Here is a 21,853-nt window from a genome sequence, read left to right on the forward strand (position 1 = left end):
CCAGAAGGAAAAAGGTATAGAAAACATACTTAAGGAAATAATAGTTGAAAACTTCCCAAGTCTTGGAAGATAAATGAACATCTATGTCGAGGAAGCTCAAAGACACCAAATAGATTAAACCCAAACAGGTCCTCTCCAAGGCAAATAAAGAATTCTAAAATCACCAACAGAAAAACATCAAGTCACATATAAGGGAATCTCAATTAGACTAACAGTGGATTTTTCAGCAGAAAGCTTATTTTCCAGGAAAGAATGGCATGATATAGTCAAAGCACTGAAAGATAAAACAAAAAAACTGGCCGGGCATGGTGGCTCACACCTGTAATCCCAGCACTTTGGGAGGCCGAGGCGGGTGGATCACGAGGTCAAGAGATTGAGACCATCCTGGTCAACATGGTGAAACCCTGTCTCTACTAAAAATGCAAAAAATTAGCTGGGCATGTCGGCGCGTGCCTGTAATCCCAGCTACTCAGGAGGCTGAGGCAGGAAGAATTGCCTGAACCCAGGAGGCAGAGGTTGCAGTGAACCGAGATCGCACCATTGTACTCCAGCCTGGGTAACAAGAGCGAAACTCCGTTTCAAAAAAACAAACAAACAAACAAAAAACAAAAAACTGCCAGCCAAGATGATGATACCCAGAAAAGCTATCTTTCAGAAATGTAGATACTTATCACGGATAAGTAAAACCTAAGAGAATTCATCATCCTTAGACTGGCCTTTAAAAGTGCTCAATTGAGTCTTACATCTGAAATGAAAAACTAACAATCACCATTATCAAAGCATGAAACAATAAAACTCACTGGTAGAGGTGATATACAAAAGAGAAAAAGGAAGGAATCAAATTTTATCACTGCAGAAAACTACCCAATCAATCACAAAAATAAATAAGAGGTAAGCAAGAAAAAAAAAATGATATAAAAAACAACCAGAAAACAATTAAAAAATGCCAAAAGTAAGTCGTCGCCTGTCAATAATAGCCCTGAAGGTAAATGGACTACATTCTCCAATTTAAACATATAAACTGGCAAAATAGATTTTTTTTTTAAAGACCCAACTATATGCAGTCTGTAGGAAACTTACCTCACTTGTAAACACACTCATAGGCTTAAAGTGAAGGGATTACAAAATGATATTCCAGCCAGGTGCTGTGGCTCACGCATTACCTCAGCACTTGGAAGCCAAGATCACACACTGCTCTCCAGCCTGGGTTTCAGAGCAAGATTCCATCTCAAAAAAAAATAAAAAAAGAAAAGAAAAGAAAAGATATTCTATGCTAATGGAAAAACCGAGCAGGAGTAGATTAGGCAGAACAGAATTTAAGCCAATAACTATAAAGAGAGACACTATGTAATAATAAAGGGATTACGTTAGCAAGATAATATAACAATTTTAAATACAGATGCAACTTATACTGGTGTACCTAGATATATAAAATAAGTATTATTAGATCCAAAGAGATAGATAGACCCAACTATAGTAATAGTTGGGGACTTCAACACCTCACTCTCAGCATTGAATAAATCATCTAGACAGAAGATCAACAACACAAAAAACCCCATTAGATTTAAACTGCATATTAGGCGAAGCTAACAGAACAGACACTTATAGAATATTTCACCCAGCAGCTGCAGAATACACATTCTTTTCATCAGCACACAGAATATTCTCCAGGATCAACCGTATGTTAGGACACAAAAAAGTCTCAAAAAATTTTAAAAATCAAAATCATACCAAGTATCTTATCTGGCCACAATGGAATACAACTAAACATTAATAACAAGAGGAAAATTCACACCTATGAAAAATACATGGAAATTAAAAAACATGCTCCTGAATGACCAATGGATATAAAAAAAACAACAAAACTAAGAATGAAGTTAAAAAATTCCTTAAAACAATGGAAAACAGAAACATAACATGCTAAAACCTATTGAACACACGAAAAGCAGTACTAAGGGGTAAGTTTATGGCAATAAATAAGTACAAAGAGAATAAAACAAAAAATTGTTGTTTTGAAAAGATAAACAAAATCTGCAAACAATTAGTAAGACAAACTAAAAAAAAAAAGGCAATAAGAACCAACTTTTAAAACTCCAAAACAAAAACAGAGATGTCACAACAAATACCACAGAATACAAAGAATCATTAGAAACTATTATGAACAGCTATGCACCAAAAAATTAGAAAAGGCAGTGCAAATAGGTAAGTTCCGAGACACATATGACCTACCAGCATTGAACCAGGAAGAAACAGAAAACCTGAATAGACCAATAACAAGTAATAAATTTGAATCAGTGATTAATAAAAGTCTTTCAAACAAAGAAAATACCAGGATTGGATGGCTTCACAGATGAATTCTACTGAAACTTTAAAATAGAATGAATACCAATTACTTTGGAACTATTGCAAATAATTAAAGTGTAGGGAATTCTTACTAACTCATTATACGAAGCCAGCATAACACTGATACCAAAACCAGATAAGGACACAACAACAAAAACATAGAACTACAGGACAATACCTCTAAAAAACATTAAACACAAAAATTATCAACAAAATACTAGCAAACTGAATCCAACAGAATATCAGAAAGATAATACACTATGATCAAGTGAGATATATCTCAGGAATGCATGGCTGGTTCAACATACACAAATAAATGTGACACATCACATCAATAGAATGAAGGACAAAAACTATATTGTTATTTCAATAGATGTAGAAAAAACATTGGATAAAATTCAATATCCCTTCATGATAAAAACTTAAAAAAACCTGGACATAGGAGAAACATACTTCAACATAATAAAGGCCACATATGACAATTCCACAGCTAACATCATACTGAAAGGGGAAAAAACTGAAAGCTTTTCCTCTAAGAACTTTAACAGGGCAAAGATGCCCAGTCTTACCACTCTTACGCAACACAGTACTGGAAGTTCTAATCGGGGCAACTAGGCAAGAGAAAGAAATAGAGAAATCCAAATTGGAAAGGAGAAAGTAAAATTATCCCTGTTTGCATATGACATGATCTTATTATAGATAGAAAAACCTAAAGATTCTACCAAGAAAATTGGTAGAATAAACAAATTTAGTAGAATTTCAGAACACAAAATCAACATATAAAAATTGTTGAATTTCTATAGATAATGAACTAGATTAAAAAAATCAAGAAGTCAATTCCACTCACAATAGCTATAAAGGAAATAAAATATATATGAATAAATTTAACCAAGGAGGTAAAAGACCTCTACAAGGAAAACTATAAAACACTGAAGAAACTGAAGAAGATAGAAAAAAAATGGAAAAACATCCCATGCTCACGGATCCAAAGAATTAATAATGTTAAAATGACCATACTACACAAAGCAATGTACAGGTTCAATGCAATCGCTATCAAAATACCAATGACATTCTACACAGAATTAGAAAATAAAATTAAAATTTGTATGGAGTTATAAAAGATCCAGAATAGCCACAGCCATCTTGAACAAAAAGAACAAAGCTGGAAGCACAACATTACTAGACTTCAAAATATTTTACAAAGCTGTAGTAATCAAAACAACATGAAACTGGCATAAAAACAGAAACATAGACAAATGCAATAGAATAGAGAACCTAGAAATAAATTCACATGTCTCCAGTCAACTGATGTTTGAAAAGATGTCAAGAATATATATCGGAAAAAGAATAGTCACTTCCATAAATGTCTGGGAAAACTGGATATCTACATGCTAAGGAATTAAAGTAGACACCTCACTTCTCATCCTATACAAAAATCAACTCAAAATGGATCCATGACCTAAATATAAGACCCAAAACAACAAAACTCCTAGGAGAAAACAAAGGAGAAATGCTTTAGGATATTGCTCTGGAAGAATATTTTTGAGTAAGACCTCAAAAGCACAGGCAAGTAAAGCAGAAAATAAGAAAAGAAGATTATATCAAACTAAAAAAGCTTTTGCAGAGCAAAGAAAACAATCATCAGAGTGAATTCAACCTACAGACTAGGGGTAAAGATTTCCAAACTTTTCATCCAACTAGTAATTAATATCCAGAATATACAAGGAACTCAAATATTTCAACAGCAAAACAAGAACAACAACAAACCCAAAATCTAAGGGAAAAAATGGACAAATAATCTGAACTGACATTTCTCAAAAGAACACATACAAATGGCCATAAAGCACAGAAAAAAATGTTCAACATCACTAATAATCAGGGAAATGCAAATCAAAACCACAATGATGTATCATCTCACCCAATTAGAATGGCTATTATGAAAAAGATAAAAAATAAAAAATGTTGGCAAAGATGCAGAGAAAAGGAACTCCTATATACTGTTGGTGAGAATGTAAACTAGTGTAGCCACTATGGAGAAGCGGATAGAGGTTCCTGAAAGAACTATAAATAGAACTATCATATGATTCAGCAATCCCACTGCTTGGCATTTACCCAAAGGAAAAGAAATCAATATATCAAAGACACATTGGCATCCCTATGTTTACTTTAGCACTATTTATAATAGCCAAGTTATTGAATCAACCTAGGTGTCCATCAACAGATTAACAGGGACAAAGAAAATGTGGTATATATAAACAATGAAATATGATTCAGCCATAAAAAATAATGAAATCCTTCATTCCTGGCAACATGTGTAGAACTGCAGAACATTATGTTAAATGAAATAAGTCAGGATCAGAACATTAAAAACATAGTATGTTCTCACTCAGATGCAGAAACTGAAAAAAAAAAAGTAGAATGTAGTATGTTCTCACTCAGATGCAGAAACTGAAAAAAAAAAAGTAGAATGTAGCACAGAGGATTCCAAAGGCTTGAAAGGGTAGGGGGAAGTGCATTATGGGGAGCGATTTGTTAAAGAATACAAAATTATAGCTAGATGAGAGGATTAAGTTCTAGTGGTCTATAGCACTGTAGGATGACTATAGTTCACAATAATATACTATATAGTTTCAAATAGCTGGAAGGAGGACCCTGAATGCCCACAACACAAAGGAATAATAAATGTTTGAGATGATGGACATGCTAATGATCCTAGTCTAATCACTATACACATAATATATTACAACCTCACTATGTACATCATAAATATATACAATAATGTGTCCATTTAAAAAACATAAAAGACAAAATACATATTAAAAAAAGAAAAAAAGAAAAAACAATACAGTATACAACAACTACTTACATTGCATTTACACTGTATTAGGTATTATATGTAGTCTAGAGATTATCTAAAGTATACAGGAGGATATGCATAGGTTCTATGCAAATACTATGACACTAGGGACTTGAGCATCCATGGATTTGGATATCCATCGGAGTCCTGGAACCAATCCTTTTAGGATAGCAAGGAACGACTGTATTTGTTTTTAAGTGAAAACTTCAGGGCTTAAAGAGTGATTTCATGCTTTAATCAACTTTTTAAATTAAACTTAAACATGAGTCTTGGCTGGGTGCGGTGGCTCACACCTGTAATCCCAGCACTTTGGGAGGCTGAGGCGGGTGGATCATGAGGTCAGGAGATCGAGACCATCCTGGCTAGCATGGTGAAACCCCATTTCTATTAAAAATGCAAAAAAATTAGCTGAATGTGGTGGTGTGCGCCTGTAGTCCCAGCTACTTGGGAGGCTGAGGCAGGAGAATTACTTGAACCCAGGAGGCAGAGGTTGCAGTGAGATTGTGCCACTGCACTCCAGCCTGGGCAACAGAGTGAGACTCTGACTAAAAAAAAAAAAAAAAAAAAAAAAAAAAAAGAGTCTCATTAGATCACAGAGATTATAAGAAAATTTTAAAATGAAGAGAGTATCTCTCAGTATATACACACCTTAAAGATAGATGTTAGAAGTATATTCATAGTCTCATGTTATAGACATGTATATTCATTATGTTGAGTGAAATAAGCCAGGATCAGAACGTTAAACATGGTATGTTCTCACTCATATGTAGAAGTTGGAAAAAACATTAATCTCATGGAAATAAAATGTAGTACAGAGGATTGCAGAAGCTTGGAAGGGTAGGGTGAAATGGGGTATACAGAGACATTTGTTAAAGAATACAAAATTATAGCTAGATAAGAGGATTAAGTTCTAGTGGTCTATAGCACTGTATATCCATGGTCTCATGAATACATATTCATGGCCTCATATTATAGACATCATTTTTGAGTATTAAAGCCAGTGCGAGCCTCTTCAACTTCCTGAAGATAAAAAGAAGGCACTGGAACGGAAGCACTGCCTGGCATAGATCATCCTTAGGCAAGAACAGACATGCAAACTTGTAAATTGAGAGTACACACTGAATGGCAGCTGAAAGTACTGGTAATGAATGCCATTGCTCTATACTGCTCAACTCCTAGTCTCTAGAAAAAGGAACTAGCATGAGTTAAGATGTGCAGTGGGGCCCTTGAAGGGCCTACTTAGTGAGCTCTGAGTCACCTACAGGAAGATATCCAGTCCTAAAGAGAAACTGGAGTGGGGGAAAATATATAGGAAATTATGTTCAGGTGCTTGAGGTTTTTTTTTTTTTATTTCCCACTTTCCTTTTAGTTTGTTGACAGTGATTTTAACTCTGATATTATTCTGTGCATTAGACAGTATATTTCTTAGTACCCAAAATGTTTCATCTATTTGATCAGTTTCATCCCATCAGCCAGACTTTGATGAGTTAAAGTCCTGGATACAAGCATGTCTTCTTTAACCCTTCAGTAAGATTCATCATTTCTTGCTTTTTTTTCTGTCTTTATTTCAAACTTTAATTCCTTAATCTGTTTTAGAAGTACATTTATTTTGTCTGTTGACAAGCATGAATTTTCTCTTTATTTTTTCTCATAGGTTTGTTTGCCTGGCGATTGCTAGTTTTGGAAAAACGCCCAACAAGCATTCTTGTACTCAAGTCTGTTAGTAAGTTATGTAAGTATGACAAATAGAAGCATGAGTTCTAGAGTTAGGCATCTGGATTGGAATCCCTCCTCCCCAATTTCCTAGATTTTGGCCTAAAGAAATCCACTTAACTTCTGTCTCAATTTCCTCATCTATAAAACAATAACAATGTCACTTATTTCATAAGGCCATCCTTAGTATTCAATAAGATAATATAAACAAAGTTTTTAGCATAGTGCCTGGTATAAAGCAAAGGTTTGGTAAACATTAGTTACCTCATGATGTTCCTAAAAAATAAATACATTTTATAATAGTTTTGATTTACAGAAAATTTGAGACTAGGACAGAGAATTTCCATATACTCTATACTCTTTTCTTCTCATTTTACAATATGGTATATTTGTTATAATTAGTAAACCAATATTTAATACATTAGTATTAACAAAAGTCCATATTATATTCAAATTTCCTTAGTTTTTATGTAACGTCCTTTTCTAGGTCTAGAATCCCATCCAGGAAACCACACTGCAATTAGTCCTCTTGGCTTTGACAGTTTCTCAGACTTGCCTTGTTTCTGCAGACCTTGACAGTTTTGAGAAGTACTGGCTGACCAGTACTTTGTAGAATGTTTTCTGTATAATGTATTCTGTAGAATGTTTCTCCACTGGGATTTCTCAGATATTTTTCCCATATACAGATTAGGGATAGGTTTTTGAAAGAAATACTATAGGAATAAAGCACCATATTCCTTACCTTATAACAACAGTACATACTAAACATGAATTATCACTGTTCATGTTGACCTTGATTATCTGGCTGAGATTCTGTTTGTCAGGTTCTTCACTGGAAAGTTCCTCGTTTTTCCCGCTTGACATACTTATGCTCTTTGGAAAAAAGTCATTATGCATAGGCCACACTTAAAGAATGGGGAGTTTTGCTCTATCTCCTCGAGGGGGAAATATCTATATAAATTATTTGGAGCTCTCTTCCATGGGACATTTGTCTCTTCTCCTCCATGTATTTGTTTATTCAATTTTTAAAAAATAAATCTATATAAGGGGGGTGTAGATAAGCAAAGGTAAACCACATACTATAACTTTATGGAGTATGGGTTGGATGAGTAGATGACAGATACAGTTGTTCAGAGACCCTCCCCACAGCATATGTGATAAGAAGATGGGTTAGCAACTGAGATAGCTCTCACCACTTGATGGTGGGACTGAAGGTTCTTGGTTAGGACGTAACTGGCTTAAGAACTAAAGTAAGTGTATGTGAAGGTGAACGCATCAGCAGATCCTGTCAAAGAAGTCAGGGAAGACAAAGCCAGTGGCAAGGAGGCTGAAGTGTTCCTGATATTCTCAGGTTGACAGAGGAAGTTATCCAAAGATTAGTATCACTGTGATCTTCTGGAATAAACAGAGCAAAGGTGACTCAGTATGTTATTACTTTTAGGTATGATTTCATTTTGCATGTAACTGATGTTCCCAAGTTTGAAACATATGGGCTTTTTGCTTTTTAGTTTTCAAGTTTTCTATTGACAGATCCTCAAGTTCAGAGATTCTTTCCTCAGCTGTGTCCAGACTAATAAAAAGCCTATCAAAAGCATTCTTCATTTCTATACCAGTATTTTTTTTTCTGTTTTTCTTTTCTTGGAGGCAGAGTCTTGCTCTGTCATCCAGGCTGAAGTGCAGTGGCACAATCATAGCTCACTGCAGCCTCAAACTCCTGGGCTCATGCAATCCACCTGCCTCAGCTGCCCAAGTAGCTGGGAATAGAGGTGCATGCCAGCATACCAGGTAATTTCTGAATTCTTTGCTGAGATGGGATCTTACCACGTTTCTCAGGCTAGCCTCAAACTCCTGGACTCAAATCATACTCCCGTCTTGACCATCCAAAGTGTTGGGATTACAGGTGTGAGACACCATGGCTGTCCACTATGGCAGAATTTTTGATCTCTAGCATTTCCTTTTAGTATTTTTTTTTTTTTTTTTTAACTTCCATTTCTTTCCTTACATTTTCAGTATGTTCTTGCAGGCTATCTACCCTGTCCATTAGAACACTTAGTACATTACTCATTATTGTTTTAAATTTCTGGTGTGATAATTCTAACATCTTTGCCACATCTGAATTTGGTTCTGATGCTTGATCTGCCTCTTTAATCTGTGTTTTTTGCCTTCTAGTATGCCTTGTAATTTTTTCTCAATGGCCAGATATAAAATACTTGGTAAAAGTAACTGTGGTAAGTAAGCCTTTAGTGATCTGATGGTAAGGTGTGAGGGGAGGGGTAATGATTTACAATGGTTTGAGTCCTATAATTATGTCTCAGTCTTTTAGTGAGCCTGTGTCTCTGTACTATAAACTTTATCAGTGCTTCTCAGTATTTTTACCCTTTCTTAGGTGGCACAGGATAGCTAGAGCAGGATAGAGTTGGATATTTTCTTCTCCCCCATGGAAGGTTAGAGTTGGCTGGAGCTGGGTATTTTCCTCCTTCAGGTGAGTTAGGCTCTAATAAAACACCAGCAGGTTAAGCTCTGATTAAATAGTTTCTTCTGAGAAACTATTCAGAAGAGTAGAATGCTCTGGTATATTTCAAAATGGTTATTTTTCTTCTCCCCTTGATGGAAGCAGGAGGGGATTTTTTCTCTACTATTCTCTAAAACCAGGTTAAGCTCATTGAGGTAAAACTCACAAAGGTGTGGGTGGTCCCTTATGAGTGGTTCCCTTTGTATTTTTTAATTCCCAAAGTTGTCCACACTGAGCCTCCAATAATTTGTCAATTACAGTTCAGGTTTTTTCCTATCTGGCACAGGTTTCTGTGGAGGTTTCTGCTCCTGTAAGTTGTAAATCTCTGCATTTGCCTGCCTTTCCAGTGTGGGAGGCAGCAGTTTGCCCTGTGACCTCATTTCTCTAAAGAGTTGTGGACTTTTCTGTGTTTTTTAGCTTTTAAGTCTTCCTAAGACTGAGTGGCAATTTCCAAGCTTTTATATGCTGGACTGGAAGCTATCCACTATAAATGTTTTTGTGAAAAGTAAATAAAGTAAATTTGTGATGTCTATAGCATAATATCTACCACAGAGTAAGTGTTCAGTAAATATTAACTATTAATATCTTATTAATTATATACTAATAAATATATTAAGAAACATTTGCTGTGGTTATTAAACTGGGAAAACAAAGCCAGAAGGAAAGATAATAAATTTTTAAATGTATTAAGTTTAAGTAAAACTGTAGCTCTTAATTTGTGACAATAATGCTTAGGTTAGTGTTCTTGATATTAAATACAAGACATGAAGTGAGATATGCACTAAAGGTTTGCATTAGGTAAGACTAATTGTAAAGAAAACCAAAAAAAAAAAAAAAAAAGAAAACCAGTCAGATAAATGAAAAACATTTTTTTAAAAGAACCTAGAAATAAATTAATTAGTGTAACCATGTCTATTCTCCTTTATGACAAAATTAGGAAAGTCTTCATTAGTGACTAAATAAAAATATTTATAAGAGTCATGTCAATTGTGTTATTACTTGTAGTACCTATAAAGAGATTATAATAATTAAAAAGAATATCATATAGTTAGCATTTACTATATACACTGTGTTAAAAGCTTTATGTCTATTACCTAATTTAATCCTTCCTAAATCCTATGGCTTTCTTATAGCTATTTTAAAGAGGAGGAAACTGACTAGTCCCAGTTCAATTACTTTAAGTAATAAAGCAACTGGGGACTAAATGAATAACTAAATAATACCCTTTAGCTTTGATATAACATTATGTCCTTTTAACATTTTCAAGAAATCCATTTCATTCCTTTAACTACCTACTCTGTTCTTTGTTTCAATTTGTAATCAATTCAAAATACCTGAGTAATCCAAGTTTATTTAATACTTTAGTATTAATAGCTCATCTAAATAATGTTGAAAGCTGTTTTTTTTCCCTCAGTGGTAGAATATTTATTAATACCAGTCAACAAGTTTACCCTTCTGCTTTCAATCATATGTTATCAATTATTAACTTGGGCCTCCTATGATATTACAACTTTTCAAGATTCTCCAATCTGAAGGCTTTTGAATTTAAGATTTTAAATTTCAATTAGTTATATAAGCTATAAATAAATGCATTTCAAAATTAAAACCTTTCTGTCTTGCTTTACTTCTATTTCTCATTTGTACTGCTGTCTTGATTTTAAACTCTATTTTGATTTGTGAACTGGCACATTTTTAACTCTAACTAAAAGAGGGAAACTGTGAAGATACATGACAGTAAACTTTCTACAATGACAGGAAGGATAAGCTGGAAAAAAGATGATGCAGATCTGGTTTCAATATAATTTGGACGTTTTCACAAATGAGAGAAAAGTAGAAGGGAAGTTATTTTGTATTCTCTCAATTCATTACTAAAGAGAAGTTCTTCCATCTTTTATGAAAATTATGAGTCATCATATACTGACCTTAGTCTCATCTAATCCAAGCTTCCTTAGAGACCTTCTGACATAATCCAGAAATGAAGAACATTTGGAGTAAATTTTACCAACATGCTGATCACTGTAAAACAAAATTGAATAAATTTTTAGTTTTTCCAATGTAAATTTTAGATGGTTTTAAATTCAATCATGAAATATTTTTAAATATTTTCTGTGAATATGGCACAAGATCCAAATGTGATCAAAATGTAGTAATACTTTTGAGAACATTTTAAAGTAACATGTCACAAAGTATTCAGAATCTCCTTCTGACAATTCTTATAATATACAGCAGTGAAGACTCTGAGAAAGAAGTTTTAAACACAGTATTAAAAAATCTCATTTTTAAAAGAAATTATTGGTCTTTCAAAAGTTTCCATTGTGCTATGAAACACATTTGAGATTTACTGGCTCAATATTACAGTGTGCATCTCATGACAACATCTGTTACTAGATGCAATAATTCAACAGCTATGCAAAGAGAACTTCTTCAATACCAGCCACTGATCAAGCCCCATATAATGAGTTGGATCTGACTTGATCTCATTTATGCCTTGCAAATTCTCAAAATAATTTAAACAAAGTATCATGAGATGGTTTTTAAATTTAAACAATACGATGCTAGACTACCACAGCTCACAACTTTGGTTACAATTTAGGTGTAATGTAAAAATCAAGAGGATGAAAAAATTAACTATGAGTTATCAAAAACAAGGAATAAAGCCTTATTTATTCTTGGCAATATAAATATTAATAACTGATTAATCAGACATACTGTTTTAGCAATTCTTCCTTTAAAATATGTTTAAAACATATTCCTTCAGCTCAATTTCAAGATGGCATCTCAATTCCACTTTTTATTACATCATGTCCTGATTATTCCAATTATTTCCTAATGAAGACCTCTAAAATGGAAATTTCTCTTCTTCACTTCTTTCTACATGTTATTTTCTAAGAGCATTTTTGTTTTGTCACTTTCTGCTCCAAAAGCTTTCAATACCTCTCCCATTTATTGGGATAAATCTGAAACTCCTTAGTTAAGCAATCAGGGCCCACTATAACCATATTTCTCAACTACATATCCCATTACATTCCAGTATTTAGCTTTTTCTCCTTAGATCAGTGTATTCATTGTTTCAGACTATCTTCCACGTTTCTGCCCTGGTGTATTTGCTCACGCAGTTACCTCTTAATGGATTATACCGTTCCCACTGTCTTCTACAACTTAGTTGAACTGAAGTCATCCTTTATGATAAAGTGCAAATGTATTTGCTCTGCAGTTACCTCTTAATGGATTATACCATTCCCACTCTCTTCTACAACTTAGTTGAACTGAAGTCATCCTTTTTATGATAAAGTGCATGTGTACATGTTCTTTTTGGTAACATGACTAATAATAATTTTTTCTAATTTTGAATTTCTATAGCCCCTTTCATTCTTCTATTCATTTGTTATTTTATCACCTTGATTTAATAGTCACTTGAACAGGTATAGGTTCCAGAAGGCAGAAAATATATTTTTTACAGGTTTCTGTATCATTCTCAGATACTACACATACACATCATTCTCAGATACTATGCATCTTAGGTGTAACAGATACCATATAATAAATATATATATATATATATTATGTATTACAAAATATTGATTTAACTGTGTAGCCAGGAAAATATGCCATTTAATATTAACTCCCTGCTGCTCAGCTTAAAAAAGTTAAGCTTTGATTTTTTTTTTTAATCCAAAAGGATAAGCACTTAAGTCTTTCCCATAAGCCAGTTAGTCTGGCTCCAATTTTATACCATTCTTCACTGTCTTATGGAGTAGTTCTTGAGAAAAACCAAAGAATAGTACATAAGAAGGTGGCTTCCAGTCAGACTGGTTCTATCATCTATGAGTTTCTTGTTCATTAAAACGGGATATCAATAGCATTTACTTCAGATAGTCACTATGAGGCTTAAATTACATAACACATATAAGGTGCTCAGAAGTGAGTCATGATGTAAGCTATTGTTGTTACTTTCATTAATATTGCTTTTATAATTACTAGAATTATGGTCTAGATTTTTCATTTATTATACAGTTAAAAATCCCCTGAGTAAAATGTTTCCAAATAAGTACTAAACATTATAAGCTAAAGAGAGAATATACTGTAAATGTAGGTGGTATTGATTTGTTTCCTGGGTGTTATCCTTCAGACTGCTTGAAAAACAGAGACATTTTCAATTTATTTTCCCTTCCTTTACTTTTCCTTTTCAAAATACACTATTTTTTTTTACTGTTGCAAAATATCACAGTATGGTTATTATAAGATTGCTTTTAGTGTGTTAAGCAGTAATTTGCTATATAAGACTTCTTTTAAGTTTTTTGTTAAGCTGTACTATTTCAGACCTCTTTTTAGCAATAATAGGGAAAAAAAACCACTCAACTAGAACTACAAAGTTGGTGATGTGATCATTACTTCGTCTCTTATGACACTGCCTCCTCAACAACACTGGCATTCTCTTAGTTTCTTGAACACATCATGCTTTTAGCTACAAACACTATACTCTCAATCCCCTTGCTTTGGAAACACCAAACTCTGCCTTTCAGATCCTATCTCAAATCTTGCTTCCTGGTAAGCCTTTTCGGGCCCTCCAGAAGTTGGGCTCCTAACACAGAGAACTTCTCCTTCAGATACTCTCCTCTTTGTTTCTCTGATTGTGTCTCTCCCTTGATATCTTAAGCCAGTGAATTCTCCAAAGGGGGTGAACACATCCAAAGGGAAAGAGAATATTAGATTTTTTATTTCTGTTTTGTCTCTTTTAAATTTCAGTTTCTGAATTTATTGTAAAATCTATACAATATGCTAGTGGAGAGACATGTATGTCACTTATAAATAAATATTGATTTTTGCATGCACGCTCAGAAATGTTTCAGGACAGAGGTGTGAAATGTAAAAACATGTTTAAGACTGCTACTCTAATCAGCCGGAACACAGCTGTCTTGCTCATGATAATATCCCCAGAACCAAGCATAGTACCTCACACAGCAAGATCTCCATTAATGAATTAAATAATTAAATAAATCATCTCCCAGCTAGTAGAAACAAATACATCTAGTTACACTGTAAGAGAAAAATGCATTAATATAATAAATAGGTCTATCTATTATATTCAAGTATGATAGACAAGCATATAGGCAGGCTTAGTTATACAAATAAGTGTAATTTAAAAGAGTGAGCTACTGAAGAAAGATGTAAGAAGAGTGCAAAGTAAACAATACAAATATTAACAGCTAATATTCATTGTGTTTACTATGTGCCAGTGATTCTTATGTCCTTTGCTGTATTTACTCACTTAATCTGTACAACAACCCCATGTGGTAGGTCCCATTATTATCCCCATTTTAAAGATTTTAAAGTAGAGAGAGGTTAAGTAAACTTTCCAACATTCGACTCCATAATCTTGGATATTAACTATTAGTCAATATTACCTCCAGCATAGTACTTGAATAGAGTTCATACTCAATACTGTCAAACTGCAGATAAGGAACAGCCACCTCTGTGTAACAGGTGAATAGCAAAACAGATTCCATGATACCATAACAAAGTATGAGTACATATTCTTACAGAAAAGCTATGCAGAGCCTCCTGCTATAATCAAGGAAACAGAATTTTAGTGTTTTGTGCAACCATGGGAAACTAAATAATTCTAACAATTAAAAAATTATATGAGGGAATGGACTTCATAGGAGGAGACTTGTTCTTCCCAAGTCATTTATTGCTAGACTTACCACTCAAACTCATTAGCAGTTACGATCAGTCAAAAGTATGTCTATGATTTCTAAATGTTATACATGTTCATCAGGTTTCTTATTAATTTTAAAACATGTATTCAAATGTTGTATATGCATGATAATGTAGTGGTTGGTATAGGTTTTGAACTAAAGACTGAAACAGGCGTGAATCCTCACTCCACCACTTACTAAACAATTAACCTCTTTGCCTCTTCTTGATTATCAGTAGAATGGTGTTAAATCTACCTTATAAGGCTGAGGATAAAATAAAATATTCAATATACTGTGCATGCCTCAAGGAAAAAAAGGATATTTTTCAGAAAACAGAAATGTCAGGTATAGTATTATTACTAGTATTAAGTATAATGAATTAGACTTTATAACTTTTAGAAGTTATAGGTTACTTTTGTAGGACATGAGACCAATTTCTAGAAGTCTTGGTGTTTCATAAAGTAATCTTAAAAATAATATCTGCAAAGTGAGTTTATGATGTAGAATATAATTTGTTCTTTTGTAGGTGCAAAGAAAGGGAAATATTTTATTCATTAGTATTTAAAAGAGTCTATAGTTGTAAGGATAAATATTGCAATTAAAAAATTATTTAGTCATTCATTTAATTTAGAAACAGGGTCTTGCTCTGTTGACCAGGCAGGTGTGTAGTGGCATAATCATAGCTCTCTGCAGCCTCAAACTCCTTGGCTCAAGCAATTCTCCTGCTTCAGCGTTGTAAGTAACTGAGACTACAGGTATGTGCGCCCGGTGAAATACTGCAATTGTATTAGTTAAGAAATAGAAAGGAGGTAGGCCAAAGAATCTTTAAATGGAAAATAAAAGGGCAGAATAGGATTACTCAAAAAAGGAATATGGGGTGTGTTATATTTTTAAGTAATGGCAGTCTTATTTATGAGAGAGCTTGCTATAGAAAAAGATTCACAATCTTTATAGTTTCTTGAGAGTATTATTTATGGTATTACGGTCCAATAAAGTTTTACTCTTCATATTTAATAATTTATAATAAAAACATAACTTCTTTATGTTGCCTCCATGTAGAAGTATTAATGTAACAATAGCTCAGTTTAGAAGATTTTTTTTAACACATAGAGCCTGATGGGCAGAGAAACGTCTGTCATTAAACAGACATGATAGAAAAGAATAAAAAGAGAGCAAAAATCATTCACCAAAGGGAAAATATGTCACACTGTGTTCCTAAGGTAAACTGTTTACTGTAGCTAAAAGGAAATATTATCTAAAAATATTAATATTTCAGAGGAATTCTCCAAAATATTTTATAGTTCCCTATCAACATTTCTGATAGTAAAGAAAATTATGACAAAATATTTATTTCGTTATTGTTATTTCCTTTGGAGTTGATTGATAGGCAAATAATCACTTAAATCCCAAATGAGAAACTAGAAGTCAGAATAATTATTTTCATGAATTTTCTGTTTTTTAGAGTGGGCTCTGCAAAACAGTATTTAATTAAGCATTTATATACAGTTTGGGAGAAGAAAGATAGTATGAACAAGTAAGCATAGGTTTCAACAGAGTGAAATAGATTTCTTTTAATAATGAGTATCACTCAATATGTTCCAGGCATTGTTGTAAGCACTTTATAGATATTAACTTCATTTTCAAAACACCATTTTGAGGTAGGTACTGTTATTAACCCCAGTTTACAGATGGAAAAACTTAGGCAAAAAGATAAAATAATATGCCCAAGACCATACTGAAATGATGCAGTGAGGATACTGGCATTAGAAACCATGCAGTAGAGCTCCTGTGCTTATGTTCTTAATGGTGACATGCTGCTGTCTCTCACCAAACTATTAGGTATCTTTAAAATATGAACACGCACTTAAGTCTTAGAGAGGAGAATACCGCATGGAGTATTCACTTTTAAGAAATTCTTTTCTCCCTATTTTAACAGAATCAACTGCACTTTAGGACAACAATCTGGAGAACACTGGTATAGAATAGTCAAAATTTCCTCTTTCAAAAGCTTGTCTAAAATACTCTGGAGTCAGGTTCTTTGGCTCTATTAGTTGAAGTGAATGAAAGAAAACAAATCATTTGAGTTGGGAGACAATCAACAACACAATAAATAAAACATGTACTATTAATATATTAGATAGTAATAAGAGCTGATGAAAACCTGGTGATAGAGGAGAGAAAGCAGATATGAAAGGTTAGAGAGGAGTGATGGTAAATAGTGGATATCTCAGAGATAATAATTTTGAATAAAGACCTGAAGAAAGTGAGCGAACCAAGTGGCTATCAATGGAAGGGGATATTCCAAGCAGAGAATGCAGCATAATCAAAGGCCCTGAGTAGAAGTGTTTCTGGTATTTTCAAGGAACATTAAGGAAATTAATGTATCTGGCACAGACATAAACTAAGGGAAGAAGAGTAGAAATGAGGTCAGAGAAAAAATGAGGAGCCAGATGACATAAAGCTTTGCAGGTCACAGGAAAAACATTAGCTTTACCTCTGAAGTAAGCAGAAGCCACTGGAAGATTGTGAGCATGAACCCACTTAAAAATATCAATGGGATCACTCTAGCTATTGTGTAGAGAATAGGCTGTAGTGAGCAAAAGTAGAAGAGAGAGACCATGTAGGAACTTATTACAATAATCTGGGTGAAATATCATGGTGGCTTGGACCAGAGGGATGGTCTTGAGCATTGTGAAAAGTGATAAAAACAAATTTAGATACATTCTTAAGGGAGAGAGTATAAAGTTGCTAAAGGATTGAACCTAGGCAGTGAGAGAAAAGAGTCAGGGATGCCTTCAGGATTTCTGGTCTGAGTACCTGGAAGAATACGATTGTCATTAACAGGACTACAAATCTGGGATTCACCAGTATAAATGACACTTAAAGCCACCAGATGGAATGAAATCATCTACTTAGTAGGTACAGACAGAAAAAAAAAAAGCCACCTCAACAATTAGAGGTTTGAAAAAGAGAAATCAGCAAGAAAACTGAAAAAAGAACAAGAGAAAAAGGTGAGTATCTTCTGAGTCTTTCCCTAGAATATGAGAGAAAGAAATGTTTAATGAAGAACGTAAAATTGAGTGCAATACTGATGGCAGGCAAAGTAAGAGGACTGAGAATGGAGCATGCAATTTAACAACATAGAGTCATTCACGTTCAAGAAAAGGGTGGTTTGCTGCTGTGATGGAAATAAAATCTTACTGAAACATGTTTAAGGGAAGTGGAAAAGAAATTGCCAGCACTTTCAAGGAATTTTGCTGTAAAGGAAAGAACCAACATGGGACAGTAGTTAGAGGGAAAAATTGGGTATAAAGAGGATTTTTAGAACTTTTACTCTTAACCACTACGATACACCATTTAATTTAGTAAAACTGAAAAACTGGTCATCAAGGAGCTCAGAAGGTAGCAGAGGAGTAAAAATACAATCAATTGTACCGTTCAGGTTCAGTAAGAACAGTGAATCACAGCTTAAATACTATAGAAGAACAGAAAAGAATGCAAAGGAGAAAAGAAAGATATCACAGAGATGTCTTCTAAACTGGATTTTTAAAAACCCAGAATTTCACCGTCCAGAGGTCCTGGAATGAAAGGATGGCAGAAATAGGGAGGAGAATATTCCAGGTAGAAGGAACAGCTCCAAGAAAAAATGCAAAGTATAAAAATAATTGCATGGGAAATGATGAATAATCTGGTGTGCCAGGACAGTGTGCATGGGCAGCTGCTCACGGTGCACAGGAAGAATGGGATGATGGATTAGGCTGGAATGAAAATTAATAACAGATTTAAAATGCCCTTGAATGCCACAATAATAGTTTAGTTTGGGGCATAAAAAACTATTAGCAAACATTTGAAAGTTAGAAAACTGACATGACTTTCTGAAAGATAAATGATGAGAAGTTAAGAACAGATTAAAAAGGGCCCCTCTGTCAGAATAAAGCATGGTTAGCATGCTAAAAAGGAATCAGTACACTTTCTTTTAATAAAAGTGAATGCACTGGATCTAATTAAAATTCTACTCAAGTGAATCCAACAACACCCACATGCTTCTCCAAAAATGCAATTGTAAGAACATGGTTTACTTGTAACACTTTCCAAGAAAACAGTATTTTTGTGGGAGATTTTAGAAAAACGTGAAGCAGAGATATACTAAATAAATGAAAACAAATGCATACAGGACAGATTGTACAAAAATTCAGTTTCTCCATAATCACAAAATATTTATTAAATTATTGTAACATTATTATTTTGTGCCTTTTGTATGCTAATACATATTGAAATACTTAAAAGAAAAACAACATAAAATTTTGCCGTAAATAGCAATCACTTAAGGGAGCTCCAAATAATCTTCAAGTTACTTTTCAGTTTAAAAGATACAGACCTTTTAATTTCAACTTGACCACACATTATGAATTAAATGATTACCTTTAATATTGTGTGATAGTTTGTAAGGTCTGAGTTTTCACTTTCCTATTTGATTATAGCAAAATCACAATTAAAATTAAACGTTACATAATTATAGGTAGTAAAATACTATATATTTCTTGCATATATTTCTCTATATATTGCTATATATTTCTTGTAAATGTATTTATATATATTTCTTATTATGCAAGAGAATAATAAAGTGAAAAAAGTGTACAAATTGGATTTTCCCTGTTCTCTTTCCAAATGTTTAAAAAGATATTTTTAATCCATGAAATTCCTTTCTTGGCATTTTATTCCCCTTAGAAAGTTTCTATTATAGATAAGGACTAATTATAAATAATTTTCTATAAATTATTGAGTTTTAACATAAATGAGCTAAATCACAATTATAAAGTTAAAATGTTATCCTTAAGTCCCTGAAAAAGGTTTACTTCTAATCTTAGGCTATATAAACAATTATACTTAAAGAACTTTCAGAGCAATGTTTCAATTATTCTAAAACAGTACTATTACTGGAAGATTATTTATTTTAGCTGGGAAGAAAAATTTTAAAAATGCAAAAGAAGTAATTAAGTGACCTTATTTTCTGTCTTTAGTACTATTGCTGGCCAGTAATTCCAATCAAGTTAACCTTGATTTACAATGCTAATACAAAAAGCCTTGCAACTTAACTCATATTAAAAATATCTCAAAGAGACTTTACCATTAAAAATAAGGAATGTAAATAATAGGTTGATGGGTGCAGCAAATCACCATGGCACATATATACCTATGTAAGAAACCTGCATGTTCTGCACATGCACCCCAGCACTTAAAAGTATAATAATAAAAATAAACAAGTAAGAATGGGATAGTGAAAACATTTCTGGACTATGAATTTAGTCCTGATCCTGGTTCTTTCGGGCTATATGACTTTAGACAAGCTTTTAATCACTTAAATTTTTCTTATCATTATAAGGTGCCTATACTAGATATTAGGAGTACAATATGTGGCTCAACTGACTCTGGCATATAGCCTGACAAAAGATTAGTATTTTAGTGATACTGAATACAAACAATAAGCATTTATAAAATATGCGTAAGGCATAAAGAATGTAAATAAAACAAACCCTTGTACCCAATGCCAAACTTTAGAAATACATTGCTAGTATTAAACACCTAGATTTCTGTATGTGCTCCTCTTCTTCCCTACCTCATCACTTTGCCTAATAATTCACTGCCCCCCACCACTCCCAGAGGAAACTATGACACTGAATCTTGCGTTTACCATTCTTATGTTGTTCTTGCCTGTTTACCACATATTCATACTCCTAAATTATTATTGTTTTGCTCTTTTCTGAATTATATAAGTGGAACCATTTTATAGGAGTTTTTCTGAGATTTCAGTTAAAATGATATTCTCAAGATTCAACCACAATGATGCATGTAGCTGTAATTCATACATTTTCACTGTGGTATATAAAGTACTTCACTATATACATGAGTATAATACAATTTATCCATTCTTCTATTAATGAGCTTCTTGTTTCTGGATTTTTCCTCTTATAAACATTGTTGCTATTGATTATTCTTATAAAAGTTTCTAAGAGCATACAATAAGATTTTGTGTAATATATATACTTAGGTGTAAAACTGCTGAGACATGTATATTTATTTTCCACTTTATTAGATAATGCTAACTTGTTTTCATTTCATTCATCTTCTGTGGGTTTTCCCTCAATTTTATTTATATATGCTCTGATCTTTATTCTTTCAAATTTCGGGTTTGCTTTTCTAGTTCCTTGATGTATACTATTGGGTCACTTATTTCAAGTTTTTCTACTTTTATGATGTAGGTGTTTATTGCTATATATTTTGCTCTTAATATTTCTTTTGCTGAATCCTATAGAGTCTGGTATGTTGTCTTCATTTTCGTTTGTTTCAATAGATTTTAAAAATTTCCTCTTTAACTTCTTAACTGACCCATTGGTCATTCAGCATCATGCTGTTTAATTTCCATGTATTTGTACAGTTTCCAAAGGTCCTCTTGTTATTAATTTCTAGGTTTATTCCATTGTAGTCAGAAACAATACTTGATATGATTTCTGCTTTTTTGAATTGGTTGAGACTTGTTTTGTGGCCTAACATGTGATCCTGAGTAATGATCCATGTGGTGATGAAAAGAACATATATGCTGCAGCAATTGGATGACATGTCCTATAAATGTCAGTTAGGTCCAGTTGTTCTACAGTGTAGTTTAACACAAAGTTTCTTTGGTATATTTCTGTCTCCATAATCAGCACATTACTAAAAGTGAGGTGTTCA

At 33.3% G+C, this 21,853-nt stretch overlaps 1 protein-coding gene across 4 annotated transcripts in view; it reads right to left on the minus strand.

Annotated features, from left to right (window-relative positions):
* METTL25 (methyltransferase like 25) overlaps positions 1–21,853 on the minus strand; it is a 114,906-nt gene that overhangs the window by 10,884 nt on the left and 82,169 nt on the right. For 2 of the 4 annotated variants that reach the window (XM_012442085.3, XM_064376923.1), the window contains exon 9: positions 11,348–11,441. In XM_012442085.3, the coding sequence (XP_012297508.2) occupies positions 11,348–11,441 (94 nt within the window). Of the gene's footprint in view, positions 1–7,700; positions 8,309–11,347; positions 11,442–21,853 lie in introns of those variants that run through there. The other 2 variants (XR_010342962.1, XM_064376922.1) reach the window with 2 other exon arrangements.

The sequence above is a fragment of the Aotus nancymaae genome, unplaced genomic scaffold (genome assembly GCF_030222135.1).
Source record: "Aotus nancymaae isolate 86718 unplaced genomic scaffold, 86718_ANA_hifiasm-v0.15.2.pri h1tg000016l, whole genome shotgun sequence".
NCBI classification, from domain to species: Eukaryota; Metazoa; Chordata; class Mammalia; order Primates; family Aotidae; genus Aotus; species Aotus nancymaae.